General features: G+C 50.0%; 1 protein-coding gene across 1 annotated transcript; it reads left to right on the top strand.

Moving 5' to 3' along the window:
• Positions 1 to 5,581: 5,581 nt before the first annotated feature.
• On the top strand, positions 5,582 to 17,491 carry LOC111156528 (unc-119 lipid binding chaperone B). Its single transcript, XM_022517484.1, has 5 exons — positions 5,582 to 5,825; positions 8,142 to 8,255; positions 10,539 to 10,650; positions 11,219 to 11,391; positions 13,706 to 17,491. The coding sequence occupies exons 1-5, from the start codon at positions 5,582 to 5,584 to the stop codon at positions 13,816 to 13,818; spliced, it is 756 nt and encodes a 251-aa protein (XP_022373192.1). The 3' UTR covers positions 13,819 to 17,491.
• Positions 17,492 to 19,086: the final 1,595 nt, after the last annotated feature.

Consider the following 19,086-nt stretch of genomic DNA (forward strand, 5'->3'; position numbering starts at 1 on the left):
CCCAAGGCCATACATCCCGCAAAAGACAGAGCTGGGATTTTACACCCAGACTCTGGCTCCTGATCATTACTCCCTTACTACTCTCATTACCTCTGCTTACCGCATAATGCTACGAGACTGGCTCCAGGCTCTAGAACGTACTTGCTAAATTTCCTCAGCAGCTGTGGAGGCTGCTGGTATGAAGAGAAGGCGGGGGAGTTTGGCCTTAAAGGGCAGAATTCAAGAATTCTGAGGCCAGTGTTGGTGGAGTCTGTTCTCAGGGCCCAAATAAACCAGGAGGCCCATGGAGCCTCTTTCTTAGCTCGAGCCCACCCATAACTAGAGTTCTTTACTAATTCAGACCTAGCTGTTACTATTTCAAGCAGTTTTCCATGAGCTGCCAAATGGGGGAAGAGACCTGAAGAAGCCTTGCTCTAGGGAGTTCCAGGAGGAAAACTGTCTGACAGAAGATCTTGGGCCAAGTGCTGGGGGGTTGGGTTAAACCACTCCTTGGGTCCAGATCTTAATCTCGCTAAGGAAATCAGGCTCCCGGTTGGCTGGAGCTGGTGTGCCGGACCTTTCTCCGTATTTAGTACCCCGCCCTCCTCCACCTTTTATAGAGGAAGAGAGATGAGTTTTCCCCACATTTACTGGAAAGCTTGTTGCTTTTAGTGGTGAGGGGTCAAGGCGGAGAGGAGGTGGAGCCGGGAGGTTCTGGAGCAGGACTGCCTCTGCTCTCTAGCAACCCGAGATGCCAAGCACCTCACTGCAGGACTCGGGCCCAAGAGCCATAGTTTTGTGTGTTGCTGCCCACACGTATGTTAGTAAAAAATAACCCCACTCTTTTCCGCTTGGCCTTGTGCTCAGACTTGCTCTTCTCGGTTTCTTGCTGTTGCCACTGGAGTCCATGTGTCACTTTCTCAAGCCTGGTCCCCAGCTCGTTTCTCCTCAGCTCTTTCTAGTCAACATGCTCTCCCGTCCAGCTCCGTGTGTTCGTGCCCTCCGCAGAGGGGTCCTGCAGAAAGGCCACTGAAATTGGTTGGCAGAGTGACCATTCATGAGACATACTTCCTGACACCAGCATCGTGCTTTTCGTTGCGGTTTTTCGTCTCTTCACTACAGCCCTCGGGGAGACGTGTGACTAGCTCCACTTACAAAGGAGGGGAAAGCAAGGCTCAGAGGGAATGGATGACCCATGCAAAGTCCTACAGCTGGTCAGTAGCCGAGTGAGGACTGACTGGGACTGTCGAACTTCTCGCTGCCATGGGCTGTCCCTTAAAAAGAATTGTTTGAATGAAGGTAATTAATGATGCCGGGTGATGGTTATGTGGAGGTTTATCATATCATTCCTTCTCTGGAAAAGAAAGTAACCCTTTAAGACTTAGTGAGACAGGAAATGCATAAACATTTTTTTTTAAGTTACATGGGGTGCAAAATGTGAAAATTCCATCATTCTCATATCTACCTGTCTAATCCCTAGAGGATAATACAGGTGACAGTCTGATGTGTATATTTCCTTTTATATGTATTTTTTTTTTTTAGTTTTATTTATTTGATACAGAGATAGAGAGTACAAGTAGGCAGAGTGGCAGGCAGAGGAAGAGGGAGAAGCAGGCTCCCCGCTGAGCAGGGAGCTCGATGCGGGGCTCGATCGCAGGACCCCGAGATCATGACCCGAGCCGAAGGCAGCTACTTAACTGACTGAGCCACCCAGGTGCCCCTATATGTATTTTTTATGTATGTCCATATGCACATATTTTCACATATTGTGCACACATGCAAGTGTTTCTTCAGACTCCATTAGGGAATTACTGGGTTCAAACAGTACATGCATTTACAAATTTGAAAGTACTACCCTTCCCCAAGGCTCCATGAATTTTTACTCACCAATCTTGCACTGTATGACTTGGGAATAGGCCAGATACCCTTTTTGGAAACAGGTGGGATATAAATAATAAATCAATGCTTTGTAAAAACAACCCTCAGCTAGAGAGAGTGGTGACTTGGATACTAGGAAATTACCAGCTCTCAGTCCCAGGCCACATGGCCAGCCTGCAGCCCCAGCCTGACCCACTGACTCGAGGCATGGCACCTTTAGGAGGCAGTAGGAAGGAGGACTGAATTTCCCTGTCTTGCCAGAAAAAAGCCCTCTGATGTCTTTGCTTACCTTGGCTGCAGCAGCTCCAGGCCCCACCTGCCTGGCCTGATCTGAGGCAGACTGCCAGGTTACCCTGGGGCTGCCCTGGAAAACAGCCACTGTCACACCTCTTACAGTGAGGAAAACAGCCAGCTGAAGGAGAGGGACTTGCAGAGCTGCGGTGAAAGGAAGGCCATTCTTGCCACTCCAGTCTTCGCCCGTCTAGCCCAGGGAAACCTTGGGGTTACTATTTGATGCAGTAGGTCTCGGTTGTCCTCTCTCCCCCAAATATAGCTTTAGTTTATGTACTTCCCAAAATTTTGTTAAAAGAGCCTTTTGATACAGTGCAGGAAGATTTGGTGAAGAGAAGCAGAGGCAGGTTGGAGTTTATAGCCCTTGTTTTTCCTGCTCCTTCCATGTATGTATAATATATAAAATACATAATGCTATATTATTATATATTATATATATAATACATATACTATATTATATATATTATTTTTGTGTGTCTTTTCTGAAGACAGCCTTTTCCTTTTTTTTTTTAACCTTTTCCTTTTAATCACAGTTCATAGGTGGCAACTGGAGAGAGTACAAGCCCTAACTCCCTTATATGGCAGGGTTTTTTTTTTTTTTTTTTTTTTAAAGATTTTAAAATTTATTTCACAGAGAGAGACAGAGAGGGAACACAAGCAGGGGGAGCAGGAGAGGGAGAAGCAGGCTTCCTGCTGAGCAGGGAGCCCGATTCGGGGCTTGATCCCAAGACTCCGGTCATGACCCGAGCCGAAGGCAGATGCTTAACGACTGAGCCACCCAGGCGCCTCTATATGACACTTTTTATTTAACTTTCTTTTGAAAAGAAAAGAAGTGATCAAGTGTTAAGTTGCTTTTAAATTTTAAGAGACGATAAGGCTACTTTGGCTTAGCATTTTCTTTCAGAGATCCTAAGATATTTTTTTAATATACGAGCAACCCATGATCATATGCCTGCTGTGATAAAACAGAACATAAGTAGCTCTCATGTCAAAAGTGAATACATTCCCATTTTATTTATTTTTATTTTTCTTTAAAGATTTTATTTATTTATTTGACAGATCACAAGTAGGCAGAGCAGCAGGCAGAGAGAGAGGAAGAAGCAGGCTCCCCACTGAGCGGAGAGCCCGATGCGGGGCTCAATCCCAGGACCCTGGGGCCATGACCTGAGCCAAAGGCAGAGGCTTAACCCTCTGAGCCACCCAGGCACCCCACATTCCCATTTTAGTTCCTTCTAATGCTCTCCTCCTCAGAGGGAACCGGTTAACACTTTAGTGCATTTCCAGAATTTTTCCTTTGCAGTTACAAATATAAATCCGTATATCCATGTCCTTTTTATTTTAAACAAATGGGATTCTGTGCCTTGTTTCCCCCCCACTTAATATATCTTTAAGCTCTCTATACTGGCATAGATGGATCTCATTCTTTCTAACAGCTGCATAACCTGAATGGATGCAACTGTAATTTATTGTAATTTTTCAGTGTTACATGTGGCTCTGTGGTAAACATTTTTGTGCAAAAGGATCTGAAGTTGCAGGTAAGGGGGGGGTAATACATTTGTTATCATCCCTAGAAATGAAAGTGGGGATCCAGGTAACTAGTCCTAGTGTTCTGAGAACAAAGTTTTAGTGAGCAAGTGAGTGTGGGAAATGGCTGCAAGCTGAGCCTCCCTCCTAGTGATTCACAATTAAGTAGCATATTAAAAGTTCTGGAAATTCTTCAGTAACCACTCACTGATTAGTGGTTTAAAAAGAAGTGTTTGCGAAGGGAAGGACTTTAATTCTTTGTACACATCTATTAAAATTTTCCTGAACTGGGCTCCCGGGTGGCTCAGTCAGTTAAGGGTCTGCCTTTGGCTCTGGTCATGATCACAGGGTCCTGGGATTGAGTCCGCATGGGGGGGGGGGGGCCTCCTGCTCAGCGGGAAGTCTGCTTCTCCCTCTACCCCTCCCCCTGCTCGTGATCTCTCATTCTCTCAAATAAATAAAATCCTTATAAATAAATAAATAAAATTTTCCTGAACGGTTTGGTAAATGCCACCCAGTGGTAATCTCTCAAAGATAGGGCAGCATTTAGATAGGAACTTGGCCACACACTGTTCCACCAGGCTGGGCAGCCCTGGGTGGAGTCAGGTTTGGATTTTGTCCAGGAACCGAGCTAGGCCTGTCAGCCCCTCCCAAGCCCCTTACATAAAGTGAGAGGGACTCAGGGAGGCCCGGCATAAACCAAGTCTTTAAGCTGATCTCGGGAGAAAGGGGTGGAGTGAGAGGTGATACCTGACCTAGCAGATGCAGTACAACATTTGGACCCAGGTCTCTAACATAGAAGATTGTTGACCCAGAATCTCTAGAGAAGGAGCCACTTGGGGTGTGAGAGGGCAGCCTGAACCCACCCTCCATCCACCTGCCCAACCCCCTGGTCCACCTCCTCCACTTAGTGAAATTGTGATTAACTTCCAGGGTTCTGTGCAGATGTTACCTCTGTGAAGCCTCTTCCATGGGGCCAGACCACTCCTGTGTGTTCTGCACCATTGCTGTACCTCTGTTAGAGCAGTTAGCAGTCTGGTTCGTCTTCTAGTTCATTCATGCTGGGCTGGTCAAGAGGAGTGTCCACATAATGAATTATGTACTTCACAGTCTTCCCCAACAAAGGGCTAGCTCCTTCATAGCAGGGCTTTCCTTCACTCACTCATTCAGTCCTATTGAGCACCAACTGTGTCAGATATGAACTCTACGGCCAGAATACAATAGTGAATAAAGTGGGCCTAATCCCAGCCCTGGTTCATATTCTCATATTTCTTGTAGTCTAGCCTGATGTCTAGCTCAAAGCTTGACACAGTAGGGTTTAGAAATGGAAATCTAATTGGGAAGCCGCTGTTGCATAGCAAGCACTTGTTTTAACTTCTGTGCTAAAGATCAGAAAACATTTCCTCAAGATGCCTTGTCTAGTTTACATGACAGAAAGTCATTTGACTGAAATATTTAAAAGACATTTGGGGGGCGCCTGGGTTGCTCAGTGGGTTAAGCCTCTGCCTTCAGCTCAGGTCATGATCTCAGGGTCCTTGGATCGAGTCCCGCGTCGGGCTCTCTGCTTGGCGGAGAGCCCGCTTCCTCCTCTATCTCTCTCTCTGCCTGCCTCTCTGCTTACTTGTGATCTCTCTCTGTGAAATAAATAAATAAAATCTTTTAAAAAAAATAAAAAAAATAAAAGACATTTGGGGTGATCTTGGGGGTTCTGATGGAGTCTGATGGGTTGGCACCCCCGGCCACTAGGGCTCACACCTGGCGGAGACCGAGTGGGCAGAGCAGGCGGCTGGCCCCTGCCCGCAGGCCCCGCCCCCGCCCCCGCCCCGCCCCCAGGTGCCACTCGGGGCCCCGCCCCCGCTCTCCATAGTTACGGCGCTGCGGAGGCGGCGGCCATCTTGGCGGCGGAGAGATGAGCGGGTCGAACCCCAAGGCTGCGGCCGCGGGGTCGGCGGCTGGGTCCGGGGGGCTTGTGACCGGCAAGGAAGAGAAGAAGAAAACTGGGGGCGGCGTCCTGAACCGACTCAAGGCGCGGCGGCAGGCGCCCCACCACGCGGCAGAGGACAGCATCGGGGCGGCGGTCACGGAGCAGGAGCTGTTGGCTCTCGACACCATCCGGCCCGAGCACGTCCTTCGCCTCAGCCGGGTCACCGAGAGTGAGTGCCGGCCCGACCGCGTCCTACCCTCGCACCGGGATTCGGGCCCCTTGTTGTTTTCAGCGGAGTCGGCCGCTCGCCACCTGACCGGCCCGGGGGACCACCCAGTCCCCCTCAGCCGGCCAGGCCGCGTCGCCCGGCTCTCAGCCGGGCCAGCTCTGTGCTCCCCACTCTTACCCCGACCTGGTTGGAAAGGGGTTCGCCTTGAGCTGGACCGCACTCCCCTGTGTCCGGCCACGCCAGGCTCCTCATGGGCGGGCCCCAGCTGGGCCTCCAGGCCGGGCCGTTCTCCTCCTAAACTGGATCCCTTTGGGTAGGGAGCCCCCTTAGCTTAACCAGAACCTCCTGAACCTGGTTAAGTGGGACCGCTGCCCCCTCGTCCTGGGAGACTCACAGGTACCAGTGAACTTCCTGCTCAGCCCAGACCTCTACCTGCTTTCTCTGCCTTTCCTTCCACCCCGTCCCCTGACAGGCCACTCTCCAGCCTTCCTTGGCCCCCTTACTCCTTTGGTCCCAAGCCTTGCCCCTTAGTGTGCGGGGAGGGGGCCTTTCCTTCCTCCAACATATTGCCATGGCATTTCGTGCAAATCGAAAATTGCCACATTAGAAAATATGTAACAAAGTTTCAGTTTATGTATCCAGTCCAAAATGTGACTCCGGCTTTTGACACCTGTTCTAGTAAATTAAGAATGTGTCAGGGTTTAAGAAATGCATTTCTTGCCTGAAATGCAACCATCCCACAGGGTTTCATTGATAATAAGGAAGGCTGGGAAGAAATACATTGCCCACTCCCTGTCTTGGCTCTCCTCCCTATTCGTGTTCTCTCCCAAGCCAACCCTGACTTGCCGCCCTTTTCCTTGCTGCTATTTCCCCCCTCCCTGGTTAGACCCAGCTTGCTTTAGCTGTCTGGGCGGGGGGGGGGGGGGGGGGCTGCTGCTCAGGTGTACCTCAGGGAGCAGCTCCCGTGATTTGGCTTGTCCTTTGCATGCCTGAGTCATCTTTAGAAGGTCTTGCTAATCAGTTTATTGAAACATTGTGAAAACGCTACTTCTGTTCTTTCCCCATTTTCATTTGGGGCTCTGAAGGTCCGGAAGTGCTCAGCACCTCAGCATTCTAGCCTCCTGCTTTCTCCTGATACCAAGGGTGAATCGGGCCATTCTAATGCCTGGCCCTAAGTGGCATTCTCAGTGGGCACTCAGGTGTAGGAGCCCGGGGTTGGTGCTTTTGCTCAGACTCACCCCAGAACCCTACTGGAGAAAGCCACAGGTCAGAGTCGGTGACCTCTGGATTTTGTTCATGTCTCTTTCATTCAACAAGTTATTTATTGAATACCCTCGAAAGGTGCAGAACCCATCTCAGTCATTTTAGGATTTACAGATAATCAGCGGCTTTCAAGTTTGCCATATTACTGGAGAGACAGCTTGTAAAATGTGGAACAGCTAACGCAAGCGAACAATGTAAGAAAAAGTGCTCAAATGAGTTGTGGAGAAGATGCTATCAGGAGTTGTCTTAGAAAGAAATCAGGGAAGTTTCCTATGATGGGTACCATATAGATAAGATGCTCAGGTTGTCATGGGCTCTACTGCACTTTGGCCCAGTGCCCTCCCAGCAGATCTGCCCTGTCACCCGTGTAGGTATGGTCCACTGCCTGATTTTGTGCAATCCACAGGCTAAGAATGGTTTTTACATTTTTAAATAGTAGAGGGGGAGAAAAGATCTCGGCACACGTGGTTATATGCAATTTATATTTCAGCTTCTGTAAATAGTTTTATTGGACTACAGCCATACTCATTTATTTGCAGGTTGTCTGCAACTGCTTTTTGCTACAGTGACAGAGTTGAGTGCTTGTGACTGAGACGGTGTGGCCCCAAGGTCTAAATTATTTATGATGTGGCCCTTTACAGAAAACTTTGCTGATATCTGCTGTGCGATACTCACGGCTGGCAGACAGGCACTATATTGGCCATTAGATCAGCATAAATGTTTTAAAATGGATTTGTAAAAAAATTCTGTCCTGTTGTGACATCAAGTTAATAGATCATGGAAGCTTTGTAGGCCATTTTTGGGGGTGTTTAACTTCCCTGTCTCTAAAAGTTTTATGATAATCTTTCATCCCATCCAAATCCATGCTCTTTCTTTTCTTTCTTCAGTCCCCTTACTCTCGTCACACAACTTTTGCTAATAACATAAGAGGAAGTTTTGGGGTGTATTTTAAGTGAATTGTTTAAGAAGAAAAACCTTGAGTTTGCTTCAAAACTTAAGAAGGAAATGGTAGTTTTGGAGGGTTATTTAACAGCGTTTGTCTCTTATTTTCAGATTATTTATGTAAACCCGAAGATAACATCTACAGTATTGATTTCACTCGTTTCAAAATTCGAGACTTGGAGACAGGGACAGTGCTCTTTGAGATCGCCAAACCCTGTGTTTCAGGTAGGCCTCAGTATGCTCACCCCCACCCTTGAGAATGTCTCCGAGGCTCTCGGCTTCCGTCTGTGAGAGCCGTTGCATCCGGTGGCTGGGACTCCAGCATGTCCGCTGCGGGGCCTCCTCCTAAAGGCTGGCCTGTCGGCCCTGCTGATCAGAAGCACTGAGAGGCTGGTATTTGTTGAGTATGAACCCTCTGCTGGTTGTACACGTGTTTCTGTTTGCATCGGGCTCTCTAATCCTCCCATTTCTGGGAGGAGCTATTTTTCCCATTTTATAGGTAAGGAAACTGAGGCCCAGAATTTCCAAGTGACTTTCCTAAGATCCTGTGCTTGCTCATCTTACCATGTTGCCTCCACTTAGGAAAGGAAACTTTGGAATTAAAGTAGAATGAGGAAAGATTCCCCTGAACCTTGGTTTCTGGGGATGCTGGAAGGGTGATATTGAGAGTCCCAGGCCCGGCTCCCCGTCTTCTCCATCGCTTTCCTCCTATTTCTCTGTAAGTCCTAGTTGGGGTTTTAATCTTCACCATTTTCTGGATGAATAGAAAGCCCAGACCTATGAACTACTTGGGATTCCTTAAATTAGCTTTGAATAGATGCTTCCGGTGCTTGTGATGTAGCCCCAGGGTGACTCATTCCTGGCCAGGGGACCTCATGTCTGTCTTGGAGCTCATCACTGGAGACGGAGCACCCTCTGGCGTTCGTTGTTAGAACACCAGCACGGATGACTCCAGAGTATTCACCAAAGTCTGTATTCATAATTTTTTTTGCGAAGCTCTTCTCATCTGATTTGCTACTCAGAAAGAGCCTGTAAATTTGGTGAGGCAGGTATTAGTATCCTGCATGGGTCGAAAGGCTTTCCTGAGAAGGTCTCAGCTCAGGTTCATTGTACAGCCAAGGCTGCAGCCCCAGCCCCATCCGGCATCCTTTATGCTCTCATAATCTAGAGCTGACGGAGGCACCCCGCGACTCCAGCTGGTGGGGACTTAGCTGGTGTTGGGAGGATCAGGGCCAGCCAGCTTCGTTCTGGTGATGTGGCGTTCACATCTCTGGGTGACACGTCCCAGCACTTCAGACGTTTCAAGGGCTCCAGGGCCACTTCAGGTGTATAGACTCGGATTAGACGGGGCCCATAGTAGTCATTTCAGTACAAAATTGACCTGTCTCAAGAAGGTCAGCTGCAGATCCTTGATTTTCAACTTTTCCAGTCTTTACCTTTAAGAACTTGATTCACTTAGAGTATGCTCCCACCGAATCGTAACCTCCTGCTGCACTCGTTCTGAGGAGTTTGAATCCCTGAGAAGATTTGGTCTGATTCTCTTTGAATCGCGTTGTTGGAACGAGGACGCTCCAGGGGCTGGCTCTGAACCCCTGCTCGGTGTTGCCCATATACTCTTGGGGTTGTCGTAGGTGGAGATGTTTGGGACTTAGTTGTACCCACATTCAGCCTATACCTGGAGAAAATACTTTTGCTGGACACTGGATGGCTACTAGTGGGAACTACCTTGTTTTTCACATTAGAATGGTTCTCTGGCTCATTTTACAGAAATTTTTTTCTACTTTCTGGGTTCCGGAATGGGCTAGAGTCACCCTCATTCAGGTCCTGCATTTCGGTCCATTGCCCATCAGCCTCGCTGTTTCCCAGGTAGTTGGTGTCGGACCTGGCATGGCCTGGAGTAGGCATTACGATATCCCAAGTCTGGAGGCCAGTTTCTTCCACTTAAATAACAAGAGTATTTCTAGGGGTTGTCTTTGCTGCCTGTCAGAAATTTTTGCATTCTTTGAATTGGCCTTTTGACGAGTTTCAACCTTTGTAGTCTCATTCTTCTGGTTGGCGGCTAGCACTGCCCCCTGTCACCAGCAGACCTATCTGTGTGCTGTCCACCATGCCAGGGGCCTAGCCCTGGCTTGTATTTCAGGCTGGCTGCCTTAGGATATGGCCCAGGCCCCTAAGCTATGTAAAAGGTAAATAGTTTAGTGTTTGAGAACAAGCTTCGAATCCCTGGGTTCAAATCCCTGCTTCCTCCATTTACTATTTGGGAGACTGTGGACATATGATTTAACGTCTCTGAGCTTCTGAGTCCTGATCTGTAACATGGAGATGATGGTGACACCCCACAGGGTTGCTCTGAGGATCCTGGGAAGTGATCAGCACAAGGCCTGGTCTGTAGCAAAGGCGCAGTCGATATTGGCCGTCCTGCTGTGGGTGTTAGTACTGTCCATTGGTTGCGCTGTTGGGACCAGTGGTGCTGAGACCGTACATGCAAGACGCTGTGTGCTCTTTCAGACCAAGAGGAGGAGGAGGACGACGAAGGTGGAGACGTGGATATCAGCGCAGGACGTTTTGTCCGCTATCAGTTCACACCAGCCTTTCTCCGCCTCCGGACAGTCGGGGCGACGTGAGTATCAGTATTTCTGGAGGGGAGAACACTTGCTTGTCCACAAACAATGTTCTCGGTTGGGTTCTGGATTGGCCTTAGAAAAGGGGGGGGGGCGCCTGGGTGGCTCAGTGGGTTAAAGCCTCTGCCTTAGGCTCAGGTCATGATCTCAGGGTCCTGGGATCGAGCCCCGCATCGGGATCTCTGCTCAGCAGGGAGCCTGCTTCCTCCTCTCTCTGCCTGCCTCTCTGCCTCCTTGTGATCTCTCTCTCTCTGTCAAATAAATAAAAATAAAATCTTTAAAAAAAAAAAAAAGAAAATGGAGGAGGGGGGCACCTGGGTGGCTCAGTGGGTTAAGCCTCTGCCTTCGGCTCAGGTCATGATCTCAGGGTCCTGGGATCAAGCCCCGCATCGGGCTCTCTGCTCAGCGGTGAGCCTGCTTCCCTCTCTGCCTGCCTCTCTGCCTACTTGTGATCTCTCTCTCTCTCTCTCTCTCTCTGTCAAATGAATAAAAAATTAAAAAAAAAAAAAGAAAAGAAAAGGGAGGAGGGAGGAGGCCAAGCGGGGCTCATAAAGTTTTATTTTGCAGAGTGGAGTTCACAGTGGGAGACAAACCTGTGTCAAACTTCCGGATGATCGAGCGGCACTATTTCCGGGAACACTTGCTGAAAAACTTTGACTTCGATTTCGGCTTCTGCATCCCCAGCAGTAGGAACACTTGTGAACATATCTATGAGTTTCCCCAGCTTTCGGAGGATGTCAGTATGTATCCCTTGATTTCTGTACCGTTCTAGATTCTTAGGGCTGGAAGGAACAAACCTTGGAGTCCTATCTGTTCCAATGTCCTCATTTGGCAGAGGAGGGAGGTGGTGACAAGACGCCTCTCTAGGCATTTGACCTCAGGCTTCTCATTCCCTAGCACTCCAGTCTAGAGTTTCAAACTCTGCCTGTATGGGAGCATCGAAGGTTTTAATAACGCAGGCTGTCATTTGCGATGACGTGGATGGAACTAGAGGGTATTACGCTGAGCGAAGTCAGTCAGTCAGAGAAAGACAGTTATCATATGATCTCCCTGATATGAGGAATTTGAAAGGCAATGTGAGGGTTTGGGGGGTAGGGAAGGAAAAAATGAAACAAGATGGGATCGGGAGGGAGACAAACCATAAGAGACTCTTAATCTCACAAAACACACTGAGGGTTGCCAGGGGAGGCAGGTAGGGAGAGGGTGGTTGGGTTATGGACATTGGGGAGGGTATGTGCTATGGTGAGTGCTATGAAGTGTGTAAGCCTGACGATTCAAAGACCTGTACCCCTGGGGCTAATAATATATTACATGTTAATAAAAAATTAAAAAAAAAAAAACCCAGTTGGAAATCCATTTACACGTGCTTCCAAAGGGGAAAACATTATTACTGAATCAAAAGGACTGTCTGGGAAAAAAAAATAATAATAATGGAGGCTGTTTGCTTTAGGTGCCTGCTGCAGGAAAGGGGGTGACTGAGGGAGAGGAGGGGAGGCCCCTGACCATCCCTGGGCCTAGGGTTAGCTGGAGCACCTCTCCAAGCCTCTGGTTTTTCACTGTGTTCTGGTCATTCGCTCCTGCCCGGCACTCTTTGTTTGCCCTCCCCTTCCTGCTTCATCAGAGGGAGAAGTGAAGCCAGGCGCTAACTAGAATCAGAGGGTTTCCTCATCCTCTGCTGTCAGAATAGATCTGCAGGAAATGGGGAATTATTATGGAGTTTGGAGCAGCAGGAGTGGCCGGATGGAAGCCGTGTCTTAGGAAGAGTAATCCTGTAGTTCTGGGGAGGAAAAACTGGGGAGGCACCAGAGTGAGAAGCTGAAGAAAGGGAAGAGGTGGACTCATGGAGAGAAAGAACAGGCTTTATCATTCCTGTGACAGGTGGAGCGCTCTCAGCGTTCTCGTTGGTAACCATCGAAAATGGCTGCAGAACAATGAGAATGTGAGCGGGATCCTGTGACTAGTTGGGGGAGTTTGGCTGAGTTGTAGGGAAGGATCTACGTACACTGACTGGTTTTCTCAGAATCCCAGATCCTTAAAACGGTTACATTCCAAGAACCAGAATATTCTTCACTCACATCGACGGTGCTGTTTCCAGATAAAACACGGATTGCCAACATGGGGCCGGCTGTTCATGACTGCAGCTGACCCTGCTCCCCACACTGGGCCAGGAGCTGTGACAACTTGCAAGAAAGGATCGTGTATAGTGTTTCCAGTTTTTACCCAAGGCAGTAGGACTTTTCTTCTTGAAACCAAATATGCTGAAAAAGTGTGGAGGTCAATAATCTGGATATAAACCAAATAACTTCAGCCTGAGTGGGTTCAAAGGACTTTAAACAATCTGTTTCATCCTTTGAGAACTGTGGTAAACAAGCGTGTTTCCTCCAAAGGAACCCGAATAGCACGTGATCATTAACTCGGAACGATCAGAGGTAGTGACTGTTCCTTGTCTTGACTCTCTGTTATGCCTGAAGAGGTCTGGCCGTTGCCTGAGCAAACAGAAGATTTAAATCTGGATCCCAAGATAAGCAGGTCTTTCGGGGGATCGTTTGTGATTTAGTACGCCGAGCCATGCCTGTGAAAAGCTCTGCACCCGTGGTCCCCCTGCACTCATGCACACCTAGGCTTCCTTTGGTTGTCAGCAGAGCCCCTGGGAAGGGGGACCCATGAAGCACAGCTTTTGGAATTTGGACCAGAATGTCTAGAGGTGGGGGACAGACCAAAGTACTGAGTAAACAGTCTTCAGTGATCCATGTTGGCAAAAGGGCGATCCTGTTTCCCTGGGGTTCTGATGAAGGGCTGGAGATGCCCCGGGAGTGCCACATCAGGGTTGCTTGCATCCTTATGTTGAGGTGGGTATCATGTTTCATATGCGGGCTTCTGTGGCTCTCTGCAGCTGTCCAAGCCCGCCCCGCTCTGTTCTAACCCCATTATTCTGGCAGAGTATACTCACGTCTGGAAGGCCGGCTTATGAATTATTACTGTGGTTTTTCCCACCTAGTCCAGGGGGTGGACTCACACGTGTGTCTTTGCTGTTTCCCTTTCTCTGACTTGCAGTTCGTCTGATGATTGAAAACCCCTATGAGACCCGCTCTGACAGCTTCTACTTTGTCGACAACAAGCTGATAATGCACAACAAGGCCGACTATGCCTATAACGGAGGCCAGTGACCGCTGCAGGAGCAGACTGGGGAGGTGCTTTGCTGTGGCCCAAGGTCCTGGCACACGGAGGTGGTTGAACCTGCTGTTCCTCAACACACGTCTGGAGCCTGGTCCCAGGAAGCCAGGGCTGGGGTGGTAGTTTCCTGCGCTCAAGAGAGGTGCCAAGCAGTGCTGTGTTTTCTTCCCCAGTATTTTTTCTTCCCTTTTCCCTGCCCCGTAGGTCACAGAGGTACTAGAGTAAAGAATTAGGGTCATTCTCCTGGAGTCCAGAGAAGAAAGCAAGTTTGTTTTCCTGTTGTCCTAGCCCCTGCTGGTTGTGCTGGTGAGCCTGGGTCTCTGTGGTGTAGCTGCGTCGTCGGGGTGAGGAGGCTCTGGCCGCCTCCCGGCTCAGCGGCTTCTCTGTAGGATCCTGGGCTTGGCGAGAAGCTGAAACCAGGCCTCTTCCAGGCGCTTCCTCCTCTCACAGTGCTGCTGTGAGCATAGTCTGACCTCAGCTTGTGTGTAGTTCTACAGCAACTGGAAAGAAAAGGGGTGGTGGAGGGGCACCAAGAGTGGGGGTTCCGGGGGCCGCTAGGGCTGCCAAACTGAAAGGTCTGTGTCGTGGCGAGGCCTGCTTCTCTGTCGGACTTCCAGGATCCTCTACCAGCCCTCCTGGGGACACGCCGAGGTTTCAGCCTGGCCGTGCCTTCCTCTTGCCCATCTTGGAGGACAGATGAGTTTGCTCTGCTTGTCCTGGCTCTAACTTCTGAATATCTCCTGAAATAGACCGTCGGTTTTGTGCTCTTAGAACAGTAGGATCTCTTGAGGCTGCAGCAGGCCTTGTATTTTGTGTTTTGGTTTTTCCCCAGTCGTCTTTTGGGGAGGTTTTATAAGAGGACCATGGTGTTCCCAGCATATGTGATGTGTGGTTAGACCGTCTGAGAGGTCTAACGGGCTAATCTGGGGCTCCTGGGGCTAATCTGGCTCATGCTGGGGCCCGGGATAGTTACAGACCAGCAGCTGCTTAAAGGAGGGATTTGATTTTCCCTACACAGGAGAGCCTGCAGGATTGGCTTTCGATGCGGATTTGCCTCTGAAACTCTGTAGATTTCTTATTTAGGAGGATTTTCCTGTCTGCCATTCTCCTAAAGTAATTTCTGGGACCATCCTGACAGGTCAGACCTCAGTAACGCATATTCCGATCCTTCCTACTGCTAGCTGGGAATGCTTTCGGGTGTTTGGAAAGGGTGGATGAAGTAGCCCGAGGTGGCTCTCAGAAGGAGTTCTCAGAAAACCTTCCTCGCACTTCCTCGTGGGCTGCTTTTGTCCTCATACCCTTCCTGGATGGCCTCTTACCGCCTCCGAGCCTCCCCGTTGTCTGACTGGGGGGCTGACCCTCTGATAAGATTGTTGCTGTGGCCGGGGCTTCGCATCGAAAGGAGGGGCCCGCATGTGTGGTCCTAGTCCCTGTGAAGCATCAGAGTAGCCGAAGGGGAGCAGTCTCCCAAGGTGCTGGGGACAAAGGCCACACGGGGCCCAGGATAGAAGGGCTGGCGCTTGGCCGCAGAAGCCTCCCGTGCATTCACTAACCAGTGTTGCTCCCTCTTTGGATTCTAGAGTATGAGTGGCCTTGAACCTGGGCCCAGTGCTGTGTCCCAGCCAGAGTCTGGGCTGTGCCAGGTGCTGGCGGCTCTCTCGCTGGGAAAACCCTTCCCCCTGTGTGCTGGCACTGGATCCAGCCACTGAGGGAGGGAAGGGACCAGGCACCCTGCGCACGCGTTCCTCATCGCCAGACCAGGTGACTCTCAGAACTGGAGTCAACTACAAATCCAGGTGCCTTACTGTGGCTCTGCCTTGCGTGCTGCTGGGAAGAGCTGCATTGTCCTCCCTCCCTCCCCGTCTGTGGATGGACATCAGTATTGCCTCCTTCCCTGGGTCTCCCTTTGGCTCCTCTAGCCGATTTGTCTCTGCTTACTGAGCTTCAGAGTCACCCCCTCTCTGTGGGACAGTAGCCTCATTGGGAGATTTGCTACTCTTGACATTTAATTATCTAGGATGTGGTTTCTGGAGTTGTCCAGAACTCCGCTCAATAGCGTGTGTCTTGGAAATGTGTCCCCAGGGCAGACCACGGTCTTGTGGACTAGTGGGCCATCTCTTACATGCAGTGTTCGCCGTTGCTACGGGGAGGGCAGGGGAGGCAGGCATTCTGGCTTGAGCAGTGCTCTGTCCTCTTCCCCATTAGCTTGCCTTGGTCTCCCTGGAAACTGTCTTGAGGCCGTGTGCTCCCTCTCCGCCCAGGAGGACGGTGATATGCCCTTGGGTCCAGGAGGTCTGTCTGGTGTTCTGTACCTGGTAGTCTGGGTTCAAGAAATCTCGAGACGCATCACTGCTCTGGGGTGTTAACCAGGGTGAGTTTGGAATTCAAGCTTTTGGACCTGACCTGGGGAGAGACTTGGAAGTCCTCCTTTCTCTGAAAGTAGCTGAAGCAGCCAGAAGTTGGATCGGGAGGCCATGTTAGTAAGGAATTGGGCGTGTTGAGAGTAGTTGTCTGGGGGTGCTACAGGGGGAAGGGGAAAAGTGACCTGCACGGGAGACTGTGCCTCCTGTTCAGAGCTGGCACCTGAGTGGCAGCTCCTGGAGGGCAGGTCCTGGAGGGACACGTTCCAGCAGCCTGGCAGGCCCTCCCAGTGCCACGGGGCCGGGTGCCTGTACCTCTTCTTCTGCCGTCCTGCTCCTGTCCCTCTGCCTTGGAATCTCCAGGAAGAGCATCTCTCTTTTCCTGTGGAGCCTTTGGGCTGTGATGCCCTTCTTGCTTCTCCAAAGAAGATCCCTGTTGATTTCATTTTGTCCTAAAGAGCAGACAGAAGAAATAATCAGTAAAAGTAGTTGTGGGCCAAAGTAGGCCGTCCTGTCCTTATGTGTTAGCTCAGCGGTACCTTGAGAGAAAGCAGCAGTCGGGGGCCTGCAGAACTCCAGGAAGACACCTCCAGCCTTCGGGCCATCTGGTTCTCCAGCAGGGCCAGTGATTGAGGGAAGGTGGGGCTAACCGTAGACTGGTGATTCTTGAAATGGCAGTGACGGGAAATCGTCAACTTTTCCAGTTGAAGTGGAATTGGTTTCTGGGCTGGATTTAACAGGCTGTGTGTAACAGACAAGTTGGGGGAGTCTTGCCTTAGTGTGTCCTGCCATCCCCAGGAGGCTGCCAGGGTATTCTTTTTTTTCTCTGTCAAGTCACTTTGTTTTGGTGGCTCTTGTCACCATGATGGCAGTGAGGTCTGGGGACTGGAGACAGTCTGTCCCCAGAACCACAGCACGGATTCCTTGCCGGGGCCTGAGCATTCTGGATGCAGAGGCTGCTGTGGTCCCTGCTGCGAGCGCCTGCTCGTCTCGGCTCATCGTTTCTTCACATTCCATGTTACAGAACATCTGCGCCCCAAGAAGGGTCTGGTGGAGGCGGATTTAACCCCTTGTTTTACAAAGGATCATGTAAAGTCATTGAAGTTGTAAAAGTCTATTTTTTTCCCCTGTAAATCTATTTTTCACAGAATATAAGAAACGTCAATGACTGGATCTGTCCTCCCTCCTCTTTCCCCTTCACCTAAGATCTTCATTCCAGTTTGTATTGTCTTTGTGTCCAGAGTAAACTAGGTGACTTATTTGTACAAAATGTTATTTTGCCACAAGAGACAGTAATAAAAGATTTTCACAGTACGTGCATCTTCTCTTGTCCTCTGGGCCCCGTGGGTTGCTGGGGGGAGCAGGTGTGGGGTGGCGATGGGCTCTGAGTTTCTTTACACGACCTTTCTGTAAATCAGGAGTATAGCTGATTTGTAGGATCATCAGGGAACAGTATTGGGCTCTAGGTTTAATATTGTTGCCTTTTTTTTTTTTTAATTTATTTGACAATGAGAGACAGAGAAAGTAAGCACAAACAAGGGGAGCAGCAGGCAGAGGGAGAGGGAGAAGCAGACCTCCTCCGAGCAGGGAGCCCAACGCGGGGCTCCATCCCAGGACTCTGAGATCATGACCTGAGCCGAAGGCAGACACTTAACCAACTGAGCCACCCAGGCGCCCCTTTTTGTTTTGCTGGGGGGGGGGGCTTTGAGAATTAAATACGTAATTTTAACGTTAGGGTTATTGAGGTGTCCATTTACTACTCCCCGGTAGAACTCCCCTGGTTTAAGATACATCGGGACGAGCATGCAGCTTTATTACCCCATCACGGTCATGATCCAGGGCTGCTGTTTCACCCCGCAAAGTTCCCTCAAAGGCCCGTTCCCTTGAAACCGTTATCTGGTTTCTGTCTCTACTGGGAAATTGGCATACTTTTAATATAAAACTAACATTGTTGTGAAGGGTGACAATACACTGTTAAAGTAAGTCTGGTTTGGATGGTCGGTGGCAGCGGAAGCAGTCATTGGCTGGCGTCCTTTCCCTGATTTCCCCTTCTGCCTTCTCCTTTCAGGGCTCGGGGCAGGGCAGCAGAGAGGTTAGGAAAGCCCTGGAGCATTTGCCAACCACAGCCATCCGTTTGGGTCTAAAGTACTGTGGATTTAGAGGCTTTCTTTTAAAATGAGAGGTAGCATATTAAGGGTGTGCTGCATCTTTTTACTGATCTCGGGGAGGGAGAGCAAGGTCTTGGAAGACAAATTTTGGCATGGGTGTCAGTGCTGGGGACAGGTGCCTTGCTGAGCTACAGAGGCATAAAGAAGAGATAGAGGGATGTGTGGGTGCCTGTTAGGGTGGGGAAGTCTGACTCACGCTTGTGCTGAGGGAAGACCCTTGTTAGGGCACAGGAGTTGCCAGTTTCCTGGGGAGGGTGAAGCGGTCTTGACAAGGATGCCAAGGACTAAATGCTTGGGGGCAGTGCCTGGTGCTCCCAAATGGGCTCTACCCCAGAGGTGGGGGGACAGATGGGACTACAGTGGAATGAGGGTGACACTTCCACCCCACCTGCACAACTTCTGGAGAAGAGAGATCCCCCATCTCAGGCAACCCAGTTCCCTGGGCCTGAAATAGTGAGCATCAGGGCAAGACCTTGTACTTCTCAGAGCTCACAGACTACAGGGAGCAGTCGAGAAGATGTCAGACTCTGGAACAAGTAAGACGCTGAGGTGGAGAATGTGTGGTCAGGGCAGGCCTCAGTGAGAGTGAGTGAGACCTGGATGGAGGGAAGGAGCATTCCAGGTAGAAGAACAGGGATTGGCGCGGTCGCGGAGGCAGGAACAAGCCGGGTGTTGGAGCTGCCTTCTGCGGCTGGAGTAAAGCGAGGGAACGGTGGGCTCGGGGCAAGAGAGG

The sequence above is a fragment of the Enhydra lutris genome, unplaced genomic scaffold (assembly GCF_002288905.1).
Source record: "Enhydra lutris kenyoni isolate GAN:26980312 unplaced genomic scaffold, ASM228890v2 scaffoldscaffold46, whole genome shotgun sequence".
In the NCBI taxonomy this organism is placed as follows: Eukaryota; Metazoa; Chordata; class Mammalia; order Carnivora; family Mustelidae; genus Enhydra; species Enhydra lutris.

Excerpts from the sequence above, each read along its gene's own strand:
- LOC111156528 (XM_022517484.1), top strand. The coding sequence starts at position 5,582 with ATGAGCGGGTCGAACCCCAAGGCTGCGGCCGCGGGGTCGGCGGCTGGG. Across the intron at positions 5,826-8,141 it reads CCTCAGCCGGGTCACCGAGA|ATTATTTATGTAAACCCGAA; the intron begins GTGAGTGCCGGC and ends TCTTATTTTCAG. Across the intron at positions 10,651-11,218 it reads CTCCGGACAGTCGGGGCGAC|AGTGGAGTTCACAGTGGGAG; the intron begins GTGAGTATCAGT and ends TTTATTTTGCAG.